Here is a 12,677-nt window from a genome sequence, read left to right on the forward strand (position 1 = left end):
GGATATTTTAATGATGAAATCCATATATAAGGCATCTCTCTCAATTCATTTTGACATCTATTATTATTTCATTCCACCACTCCAATTCAAGAGCAATTCTTCTTCCTCAAGAGTAGATCTAGTTTAAGGACTAACAAACTACATCAATACTTCTTCATATTATGTTTCAATTATGATTTCATGATGGATTTCATGTGATTTATCATGATATTACATCAACACATAGTGGACTTATCCTACGAGAATTGCATCACCTATTGAAGTTATAATCATTTGCATTCAAGCATTTTAATTTTAGATCCATCCTTGCCCTCAAAAGGCAATCTTTTCAATTTAAATCGACTTCAATTCCTATTTCAATTAGGGTTGATTCCAAGCCCGAGGTTTGACCTAGGTAAACCCCTATTCACAACACCATTTGTCTCCTCTTGTGTGCAGGTAAAAGTCATTGATGGAGACATAGAGTTCAAGAGACCTTTAGCAAACTAATACAAAACCATTCTCAAAATTTAAACCATTTTCTTTTGGGACCAAGGTGCTTGGGACACCCTCTTCTTGACTAAGGCACTTAGGACCTGACCCTTTCCTCAAGGTTTCCCTTGAACTTTAGTAGAAATCTCAATCTTAATCTTAGGAAGTAGATTCTCAGATCCTGTCTAGAAATCTAGAGGCTAGGGCGATCTAGGTGAATCGATACCACAAATTTAGCTTTGAATTGTAGATACAAATTCACAAATAGATTTCTCATTCATTTATGTCTTTGTTTCAAAATATTTATTTGTTTATAAATCAATTTTAGAATTCTAAATTATCATTTACTTCATACTTCAGTCATAGTTTCACATTGCTTCAATATATCTCCATGGTTCATTCACTTTCCAAAGAAACAAAAGGAATGGAAACTCTAGAAGTGTCATTTGACTCTCTTCTACAAGATTTAGTCAAATATTATCACTCTTTTAATTGTGTTTGTGTTCCAATGCTTGTATGAAAGTGGATATTATTCTTAGTCCTACTTGATTCCGTTTTTAAAAAAGAGTTTTGTACAACTAAAACACTTGCATAGAATTATCTTTCATGTGAGTACATGTTTGTTCCTTGGGTAGGACTTATTCCTTTCTTGAAACCGTACGTCTCTTATGAATAAATCTCTACATAGAGATTCTATAATCCTTCTCATTCTCCCTAAGTTTGGGAGGAATTGATAATGGAGTATCCTTTCTAAGGATCCACTTTCCCTTTGTTGAGTAGTGTTTTCTTACAATATGAAGTCATTCCTTGTGTGAAGTTGTTTGCTTGCTCAAGGATTCTCTCTTATGAAAGAGGTGTATATCCTTGTCTACAACCTCTTCTACACTTGGCAATGTATATCTATTGTAAGTAAACTTTTCACTTTGGTTCAAAAGTGTGTCATCCTTCATCAAGAATCCCTTTCATACAACACCAAGGGGAAGGGATGCATTCTTCTTCTCCTTCCTCTCTTTTGTCCAATGATGTAAATTTTATTTTTGTTCAAGAACTCCTCTTTTAGGTAGTTGTCTTTGAGAAAAAATATATTCTCCTCCAAGGATTCCCTTTACACTTGTTGCAAGATATTTCTTTTTCAACTATCTTGTCCTTTCTTGTAAGAGTAATGCCTCTTTAGCTTGGAATTATGAATATTGTTGCCTAAAAGGATACCTCTTGGTGTTGAAGGCATGTCTCCTTGTTTCTAATTTCCTTAAGACTTCAACATAGGACTTTGTTTACATCTTAAGTGGGGCCATAGCATATTGCCATCTTTGTACTATATTTTGTACTATCTTTTTGCATGTCTTACATGAAGTGTTCAAACTTGAAACCAGACAAAACAAAGTCTTATATGAGATGTTTCATTCCCGAGACTAGATGCAACATTTTTATGTTGTATATGAAGTACACGTTCTTGAAAGCGGGTAATGCAATGTCATATACAAGATGTTATTGAAACCAAGCATATATTTGTCTTATATAGGAAATAAACATTCTCGAAACTAGACAAAACAAAGTCATGTTCCGAGAACCAAACATATTGCATCTATTTTCATGTCTTATGTAGGTTGTTGCATGCTTGAAACTAAACAAAATAAATTCTTATATGATATGCTTAACTCCTAAAACAAGACAACACCATATGAACAAGTTGAGTGGAACTAGCAAAATATAGCTAGACTATTCTGACTCTCCTCCCCAACATGGATCACCTAGAATGGCATAGCTTGCTAGCATGTGCCATCCATGTCCTCTCTTGTTTTTGTTCCCCATGAGCTTATCTATTTGTCGATCAATGTTTCATCATTTGATTCATGATCTAGCTCTTTTTATGTGATCATTTGTGTTCTTATGATCTCGAATTTTGAGAACGATATTAGCAATTGACACATTTTGATTATTGAGGTATCTTCAACTAGTTGACTTGGATCCTTTTGATGTTGTGTGTGTCTTGGAGATTTGTACTAGAAGATTACTAAGAATGTTTGCAATGTTCCTTTGAATGGACCGGTTACTAATGTTGAGATCAAGGATGATGAACATAACATATGAGCTAAGGAAGAATTGTTGAGTGCCTTGATTGATTCAGAGATGACTAATGTGATGGATTTGAAGATTGCACATGAGATTTGGAAGAAGTTGGAGACCTTTTATGAAGGAGATGCACAAGTTAATGTTGCTAAGTTGCAGAGTTTGAAGGGAAAGTATGAAGCATTGAAGATGGGAGAAGATGACAACATAACAACCTTTATGGGTAAGGTGAATGAGATTGTCATGAATATGGGATGTGCTAGTAGAACCCTTGAAGAAGATGAGATTGTTGCTAAGGTGATGAGATCATTGCCTCTTGCTTATAAACATAAGGTAGCTACTATTGATGAGATTCAAAGTGTGACTACTATGACTAGACAAATGTTGATTGGAAAAAGTGTTGGATTTAGTACCAACACTGAGACTGCATTCAGAGCCTCTATTTCTAGGAAGCAGAAGTATGATCCGAGAGAAATTTCATATTGGGTATCCAGATTTGAAAAAGAAAAGAGAGAAATGGAAGAACAAGAAAGAGAACTAGATGAGCTCAAAACTCTTATTGCTCAAAGATTGCCTAAAGGATCCGATAAGTATGATGGAAAGTTGCATTTGAAGAGTTTCTCTTGTAATAAGGTAGGACATTTTTCTTCTAGGTGCCCTAAGAGAATGTCTAGATATGATACGCATTAAAAATTTGATAGATCTGATAAGAATGATAGATATGAGAAGCATTATAAGTATGATAAGCCTTATAAGCCATATCGAAAGTACAAAAATAAAAAGAGATGCTACTATGTTGCTGATGAAGGTGTGACAGATGAGGAATCGGAGAATGGGAATTCAAAAGACAAATTTGTATTTATTTCTATCAAGGAAGTTGATCCGGCATCAATAAATCCTACAAGTTGCATTGTTGAGGAGAAAGATTTAGCTGCTAAGATAGAAGAGAAAGATGAATGGGTGATTGACAGTAGTTGTTCACATCATATGACAGGTGATAAAATTAAATTTGTGAATATGGAAAGGTATGATAGTGGTATAGTAAGATTTGGAGATGACAAAGCTTGTGTGATTCATGGAAGAGGTTCTATATCTTTCAATGGTAAGCATAATACTGATGATATCTTGTACGTTGAAGGTTTGAAGTATAATCTTTTGAGTGTTAGATAGATGGTTTATAAGAGATATGATTTGCAATTCAAGAATGGTAAATGTAAGATCTGAAATGCCTCTGATATAGAGATTGCAACAGGGACTAAATCTAAAGGTAATGTCTTTCACTTGAATGTCGGTGAGAAAAGTTATTTTATTGCTCAGATTGGTGAAATTTGGTTGTGGAATAGGAGAATGTGTCATGTTAATTTTGAATACATGGTAAGGATAAGTTCTACTCAAGCTGTTAGATATTTGCCTAAGATTGTAAAGCCTACTAATCTGGTATGTAAGAATGTCAGATGGTGAAGCAAACAAAAACTACATTTAAGAGTCAGTCGTATTCATATAATGGATTGCTAGATCTTGTTAATACTAACTTTCTTAAAAGCAGCGCGTACATGCTACTATTTTTAGGCTCGGGAACAATGGACCTAAGCGCGTATGGGGTGATTTCAAAATTTATAACTGCATATGCGCTGCTTGTTTTTTCATATTATTTTTTTGGTGGTGTCCACTTTTCTGACCACCATCTTTGTGCACATACTCAGATAGTATACAGTTCTCTTCATTCATCGCTCTCACTCTCTCAATATCCCTCTCTACCTCTCCATATATCACTTTCTATATCTTTATCTTTCTATCTCTCTCTATCTCCCGCTCTCTAATTCTCATCATCTTTCTATCTCTATTTCTTCCCCCCCCCCCTTTTCCTCTCCTTCTATCTCTCCCTCTTGCTCACCCCCTCTATATTTTATAAGTTATATTTAATCTCTAGATCCTTTCTATCCCTATATCTATCTCTTTATATTCTTCTATATCTCTTCTCTCCCTCTTTCTATTTTAGCTCTCCCTATCTCCCCATCACTACCTCTTTTTATATTTATCTACTTGTTCTTCTCTCTCTCTCTCTATCTCTCTCTCTCTCTCTCTTTATCTATCTCCCTCTCTCTAAAGTCTAAACCTTTCTCTCTTTATTACTTGTCTTTACATTAGCTCCTTTCTCTCACTCTTACCCCCCCCTCCCCTCTCTCTCATTTGCTCCATATCTCTTGCACAATATATCTTTTTCTATATTTCTCTCCATCTCTTTTCACCTCATCTATCTATCTCTTTCTATACATATATCTCTATCCCTCTCTACCTATCTATATTTTCATTTATCTATATCAATTTCCCCCCTCTCTCTTTCTAGGCCATCCCTCTCTTTATCTTACCCTCATCTATATTTCTCCCAATCTCTCCCTCCCCATTCCCTCCCTATCCCCCTATTTATTTCTTTATCTCTACCTCTCTCCCTTTTTCTTCATGTATATCTCTGTATCTTTCTCTTTCTCTTCCAATATATATCTGTCCTGTATTTCTCTCACCCTCTCTCTAGCTCTATTTTTCCATTTATTTATCTCTCTCCCTCCCCCCCTCTCTCTCTCTCTCTCTCTCTCTCTCTCTCTCTCACACACACACACACACACACACACACACAATCTCTCCCTCTTCCTTTATATCTCTCTCTATCTCTTCCACTTTGTCTCTCCCTCTCTATCTCCTCTCTTTCTATCTTTATATGCCCCTCTCCCTTTCTCTATCTCTCTCTTTCTCTCCATCTTCCTCTCCCCATTATCCATCTCTATCTTCGACTCCAATTATATCTCCATCTTCTTCTCTTTCTCTATATCTATCTCTTTACCAATCTCTCTCTCACTCTTACCCCTCTATATATCCCTCTTTCTAGCCCTATCTCAACCTCACTCTTGCGCTCACCCTATTGCAAAGATAAAATGATCTTGTTGCTAATAAAACTTGATTATCTTCTCAATTCAAAGGTTTCATTTTAGTTATGATTGAATTCTTATAAGTGGATGCATAGTTGATTTTAAGCTATCACCTCTCAATTAAGTCCTTTGTTATACAAACAACATCATGAACACAAATTGACCGCACACACTACACAAATTTATCCAAGAAATAGACCAAAATTTCTCCAATTGAACCTTTCACGCCTCTTCAGCATACCCATTGCACACCAAAGTGCAATTGCTAGTTTATATTATTTTATTAAAATAAAATTTGTAGTTAATATTACATAAATATAATTATCCTAATATAATTTTAAAATAAAAATGATTCAAAATTATAATAATTAAAAATTAAAACATATATTTTTAATACAATATTATGATGGTAAATACTCCCACTACACGACACTTGTTAATTATATACAATCATTGATTAAAATTCATGCAATAATTTCCTACCTTAAAAGAAAATAATAATTTTATATTTAAAAAAATTATACATATAAATATAAAAAACACAAATATTACATATCTTCTGCATGTCCTGTCCTAAGAATACAGGACAACCCATCGCACTGACTTGAAACCAAAGCTTAGACTTTTCTTAGACTTTTCTGGACTTTGCCTGATAAACGCATCTTCTCGCTATCCCAGTTTATACGACGTTTCTTCGTTCTTGTTCGCACCTATCAAATTCCACACCCGTTCCCTTAACAATTTAAAAGAGTTTTTATATTCTTATTTTTATCTTTGAAGGAGAAGAGGTGAGGCATATATATCTCTTAATTGAAATACAACTACAATTACATGTGGATAGTTTCATATATTATATTTAAATTATTTAATATCATAGATTATAAAACTTAATTTCCATTCCAAACAAGCAGCAAAGATCAGCTCAGAAAGCATGGATGAAGATCCGTTACCGTAAGTATCAGTTTTTGACAATATATTATATTTCTTGTTGTAATTTTTGAATTTTATTGTATTTCTATATTTTTTATCAATATTTGAATCATATTCTGGATTCATCATCATAATGATAAAATATAAATTTGTTAATTATTATTTGGGTTGAAATTTTAACATAATTGTTTGGTAAATTAGCAAGGGATGAGTAGAGCCGGAAAGAATTAGTTTCTAATACATGTCAAACACCATCCTGATGCAATTTTTGGTTGAATGTTAAAAATACTAAACAAATTTGAAATTTGCTAGTTAATGCTTCTGATTTTGATTGTGTGTAATTTTTTCAAACCAGAAGCATTTATTTCAAACCAGAAGCATTAGCTAACAACTTTCATGGATTATGGAAAAATAATTCGTTTCAAATCTGAAACTATTTCTGAAAAATTTAATGGATTTAATTAGAAAAGAATTGATTTCTTTGGAATGTCAAATTTCCTTTCGAAATTTATAGTAAGAAACTAGTTTTCAAAGTACCCAGTTGGTGATCATTGCTGAACTGTTTGTTATAGGTTTGCTCCTGGAAAGGAGCAGGCAAATTATCTGTCTTATTGTGAAATCCTGAAAAGAGCTTGGGAGGAGACGCGCAGTACTGCAGAAAACAGTGACAATACTTATTTTCGTTGGAGTGATCAGTATGAAAGTGAAGGCGTAGTATTTATCACATTCCCTTCCTTTCACATAGGAGATTTCACTGTCACTAATAGTACATATGAACAATGCGATATCAAGAATGAGAACAAGTTCTTCTCTGACCGTCTCAAGGATGATGATGATCAACCGGCTCTTGTTCACAAAGGAGCTCTCTACAAGTTCCTTGATATTATGCAAAGATCAGACTTAAAAACCCAGGTATGAAAACCCTTTTTACTTCTCTTTTATGGTTGCTCTTTGATTAGGGATGCGTGCTATTGCATTCCAAAGCCTAAATCTTGCAGTTTTTTCTACCCAATGCAGTTTTTGGTTTATGGTTTATGTGAAGTTTAAGTATTTTGTATTGAGTTTTTCATGGATCAGTTAGGACTTAAATTTAGGATCTTTTATTTGTCATTGAAGTTCTCTATGTCTAAGTTATTGGTCCTTTTAGGATTAGCCCATCTTTGATTATGGTGATTTATTTTCAACACTTCAGAATAAGGCACTCTGTAGAATGTTCAGGACTTCTAGTCTGATCTGACTCTTGTTGAACTTTTCATTAACCAACTAAAATTTTAACCTAAACTGAAATATTATTCTATTAAACAACTGACCTTTTTAAGACCAACCCATCTTTAATTTGAACATGACTTATTTCCAACTTTCTACCCAAAACCCATATCTTTAAAAAGCTTTGCCTATAAAGGCTTCAGTTCACCATGAACTTGTGTATTGTACCCTCTTATTTAAGATTTCTAGTTCAATGAACAAAAGATCTGTGCTAAATTATCATTTTGATTATAACCCTGAAAACACTTTCGAACTAATCTATAATTTGACAATTCACTAGAGCTATTGACCTTGAGCGTGAGCTTTCTATGTTCAACCGCTCAGTATTTAAATCGTTCTTATGACTCAGATCCCTCTGCAGCACATATGATCAACTCTTGAAACCAACCCAGTCAGGGTATCTATAGAAAGAAGACTGGATAAAATTAAAATTTTATGGATTAGTTTGTGTTGGAAATAATTCCAACTACTCCTGACTAACTTCTCCTGTCTCATATCCTCCGTAGGCACATCATATCACCCCTGACTAGCATTGAAGACAAGCAATGAATACAGATTTTGGCAAGATTTGATATGATATCAATTAATCTGTCCTAGCTGCATATTTCACACAGATTGTAGGTTCTTTAGAAAACATTATTTCATTGTGTTCCCTCTCTCCAACGTATGTGCCTAGATTTCTATATAATGTTTGCCTTTGTTTTATGTGCTCACTCTCCCTTCGGAGGGTCCAGCTCTACAGAGATGATAGAAGAGTCTGTTAGAGAATATCAGTCTCAATGTAATGGTGTTTAATGTATGAGCTACAGCTCAGTCAAAGAATGTAATGTTTCTCTTGTAATATGATAATAACAAATGAAAGTTTTGAGCTTGTTTAGTTCTGTTTTATCTCCCGCCTCCCCTGTTTCTCACATCTGGTATCAGAACTGATGGTGTCTCAGAGATAGTCACTGTAGAAGGTTGGATCAAAGGTTTGAGACAAAGCCATGAAATGTATTTAGAGAAGTTGCACATTGTGTGTATACAGCAGGAGAGATCTAAGGTTATAGTTTGTTGTTGAAGCCATGGGTGAGAGTGTTGGTGGCCATCCTACGAGTGAGTATAAGATCAGAGTCTTAGCGAGAGAAGACATAAGGGTTTTGAAACGCACGCAGAGGAGAAACAATGTTAGTAGAGACCTGAGTTTTTGATCCCGTAATGGCTGCAGTGGAGTTGATGCATGCTTTGGGCAGACGAAGACGACGGTGGCAAATGCGTGCGAGGATTGAGAAAGATTAATGGGTATCCAATAGAGCTGGTGGAGCTAGAGTTCCTGCACTACAGGGCGTTCGAGCCAATCCTGCTACTGGGCCGTCAGCGCTTCAGTAATGTCCATATGCGTTTGGTTCTGTTTTATCTCCTGCCTCCCCTGTTTCCTACAGTTAGGTATCAAATTTAATATTTCTAGGTAGCTCTGTCACTGAACTATCAGTTCTTTTTGTGACCAGTCTATCTTTGGTGAGGGGTGGTTCATCTTCCAACACTCTACTTTGATTCACATTCTAGGTGATTCACCTGCATCTTCTGACCTGAACTTTGATACTCCGTTACACTTTTCATACATCAGCTACGAATCAAACGTAGGATCTCCCATTAACTGTCTGGAATGTTCTGCTACTGAACTATGAACTATTGACCCCTCTATAACTGATCCCTGACTTATCTTTTAACAGAAAGTGAACTGAACAACGCAATGTTCTGTGTAGTTCTATGGCTATCTATCTTAATTTATGCAATTATCTATGCCTGTTAATTCTCAACATTTTTTATGCTAACTTTTTATCTTTACAATTCTAAGTTTTGAAAACATTATAGGTCATTTAAAATGTACCGATTTAAAGTTCCTGCTACCAAAGAATCAAATTTATTTCATTCAGTAGATTTCCAAAGTTCTAAGATTCAAATTTCATCCACTAGATTTCCAAAGATCAAGATTCCAATTTAACGATGTTTAATTGTCTGTTTAATCAGATGGAGAATTTATCCAAACAGGGAAAGGAACAATCCATTATATTTGTGGGTCATTCTATAGGAGGTGCTATAGCAACCCTGGCTACGATCTGCTTCCTGGATAAGAGGCTGAAAAATATCTATCCTTTATGCATTACATTTGGCTCTCCTTTGGTGGGAAATGCTGCTCTTAAAGAATCAATTGGTTACCATGATTGGTCTGGAAGATTTTGTCATGTTGTTTCAAAACATGATGTTGTTCCTCGCATGCTTCTTGCACCATTTGAAACAGTTGCAGTGTATTTGATTTCGATTTTTTCTCTGAGAGGGAGTATAACGGGCAATGTTTCTGATCCTCAAGAAGCTTGCAGGAAACTTCTTGACAATTTCAAGTGCCTTGGAGAGTCTAGCCCATATAAACCCTTTGGTACTTATATGTTCTGTTCAACTTACGGAGCAGCTTGTATCGAGGACAGTCAAGCTGCCTTGGAGATGTTAATTTTAACTTTGCAAAGCATAGAAGAAAATGGCATTGCAGAAGAAAATGATATTGCCGGTTTATTGATTTCAGAGCACAAAAATTATGGTGATATGCTGGATCATGTTATTAAAAGTGGATACTCAACAAGAACTGCAAACATCGTCTCAGAATCTTCCATTGAGATGGGACTGGCACTGCAATTAGAATCCTCCGTTGAGATGGGAATAGCACTGCAATTAGAAGCCATGGGTTTTCGGACTCTGGTAATCTCATTATTATTTTTCAATTAATCCCTCATATAACTCTTTGTATTCAAATCGTATATACAATTTTTAGAACTTTATAAGTCTTTTTGTTTTGCATGCATTTCGTCACAAATTAGCCTAGTCCAGGTATGTTCGATTACAGTCTCAATCTTCTTACAAGTATACAAAGGCATTCATTAAAGGAGCTCCAATAACTTTGAAAATTGGAAGAGCTTGCCCTAGGGAAGTTATTGGAGCCGTCAGGGATGTCAGGGGAGGGAGGGAGGGAAGGAGATTGATTTTATATTAATTAGTATAAATATAATTTTTTATAGTTTAATATATAGAGATTTTTGAATTTCAATTGTGTATATCAACATTTTATATTATGCTGTGTGATCTATTATCAAGATGAGTTAGAGTAAAGAAAATAGAATGATGATGTCTCATGAAATATGAGTCAAAATGCTGATGTTAAAAAATGTTACAGTTAAAATCCAAAACAATTCTGTATATGAATTTGAATCAAAGGAAGCTTGATTTTCATTGTACATATTACTATGAAAAATCTCAATAGTGTTGATAGAATAGAATTAATATGCAGAGTTTTTTGGATTTTGGCTGCATAACATTTTTTAACATTAATCTTTTGGATCACATTCCATGATCTATTATCAAAATAAGTTAAAGCCCGCGAATAAAAAATTAATGAATAATAGAATATGATCCGAAATATTGATGTTAAAAAAGATTCAACAGACAAATTCTGACATCTCTATATCTTAAAATTATGCTATCAAAATTTTAAAAAAATAAAGATGACCTATAATAAATGTGAAATAGAAAAGTTTTGAACTATAAGATGAATTATATCCTACTCTGAAAACAATTGTTGAAATTTTGAAAGTTACTTATTTGTCCTTAAAAATAAGATTTCTAGATACGATAGCTTCTTAGGAGGTTCTGTTTAATTGTTTTCTTTAATTGTTGTTTACTCATACTGTATTTAGAAATTGATGATGACGACTTTTACTGTTAAACAGACTAAATCTGCATTTGATGCCCTGAAAAAAGCTGCAGATTTGAAACACAGGCATGACATGGACATTGTGAATCTAACTTCAAAGTTGAGCACTAACCAATGTAGAATGGCAGAGGTAGAATGGTACAGTAAAAAAGTGCGCAATGACAACAGTCGTTGCTCCTACAATGTTTTCAAAGTCCAGGGCGAAAAGATGGATGTTTATGTCGATGGCATTAGGAGACATCTACATCCCTTCTGGGATAACATTATTAATATGGTGAAGAAGCATCAATTGCCCAGTGACTTCCGAAGCACAGACAAATGGGTATATGCTGGCTCTGCATTCAGAAAAATTGTAGAGCCTCTGGACATTGCAGACTTCTATCATCTGCACAGCGACAGGGGAAGCTATCTCTCAGTTGAGAACAGGCCACTTCGTCATAGGGTTCTGGAAAAATGGCTGGATGATAAAAAGCAAACGCTCCTTGATAGTGGCCAATATGGAAAAAAGGATCGCACAACTTTTGCATCCTTAACTGAGGACTCTTGTTTTTGGGCTCGGGTAGAAGAAGCTGATAAAGAATTGGCAAATCTTCAGCGAGAGCAAGACCAAACAGTCAATGCCCATCTCAAGAAAAGCCTCAAAGATTTTGAAGTTTATGTGTCGAAGATGATCGAGGAGAAAAATATTTCCGAGGAGGTTTTCTTTGAAGATAGCGGGTTCATGATATGGTGGAAAGAATACAGAGAGTTTCAACTGCAATGCTCAGAAGAGTGGAAATCAAGCTCCCCTTTGCTCAAATCCATGGAAGGGGTCAAGAAATTGGGAGTTCAGAAGACGGGGTTTTGATTAAGTTCTGAAGTTAGTTAGAGGTTGTTTATTTCCATGGCCATTTCTTCTGCTTGTAAAGTTGATTTCCTTTTTAATCCGCATAAGCCTGTGTTTTCTATGCTGTCTTTCTTTTCTGTTACATTCAGAATAGTATTAGCCTGATTCGACCTATGTAAACGGAGTTCCTTCGAATGTACTGGTATTTTTGTACTCTCTAGAAGAAAATTTCACATTATATTGCATATTGATTTTTGATTCTTGGTAGTGAGCCTTCCGACAGTAAATTATAACGCTTACTGTTGGAAGGCTCAGTGCTAAGAGAAATTGAGAAAATTGCATTTACACATGCATGAGATCAATTCTTGTTAAGCTCAGATATCACCAAAAAAAAAAGAAAAGTTTGTAGTAGAACCGGTTAAGAAACACTACAACACTTTCACTGTCG

The 12,677-nt window shown here is 34.9% G+C and overlaps 1 protein-coding gene across 1 annotated transcript; it reads left to right on the forward strand.

The window, feature by feature from the left end:
* Window positions 1-6,073: 6,073 nt before the first annotated feature.
* LOC131075159 (lipase-like PAD4) lies at window positions 6,074-12,468 on the forward strand. The gene is made up of 4 exons (XM_058011986.2): window positions 6,074-6,416; window positions 6,968-7,307; window positions 9,672-10,394; window positions 11,420-12,468. Exons 1-4 carry the CDS (start codon window positions 6,397-6,399, stop codon window positions 12,248-12,250), a joined length of 1,914 nt encoding a protein of 637 aa, XP_057867969.2. The 5' UTR covers window positions 6,074-6,396; the 3' UTR covers window positions 12,251-12,468.
* The last annotated feature ends 209 nt before the right edge of the window (window positions 12,469-12,677 follow it).

Source organism: Cryptomeria japonica, chromosome 5, assembly GCF_030272615.1.
Source record: "Cryptomeria japonica chromosome 5, Sugi_1.0, whole genome shotgun sequence".
NCBI classification, from domain to species: domain Eukaryota; kingdom Viridiplantae; phylum Streptophyta; class Pinopsida; order Cupressales; family Cupressaceae; genus Cryptomeria; species Cryptomeria japonica.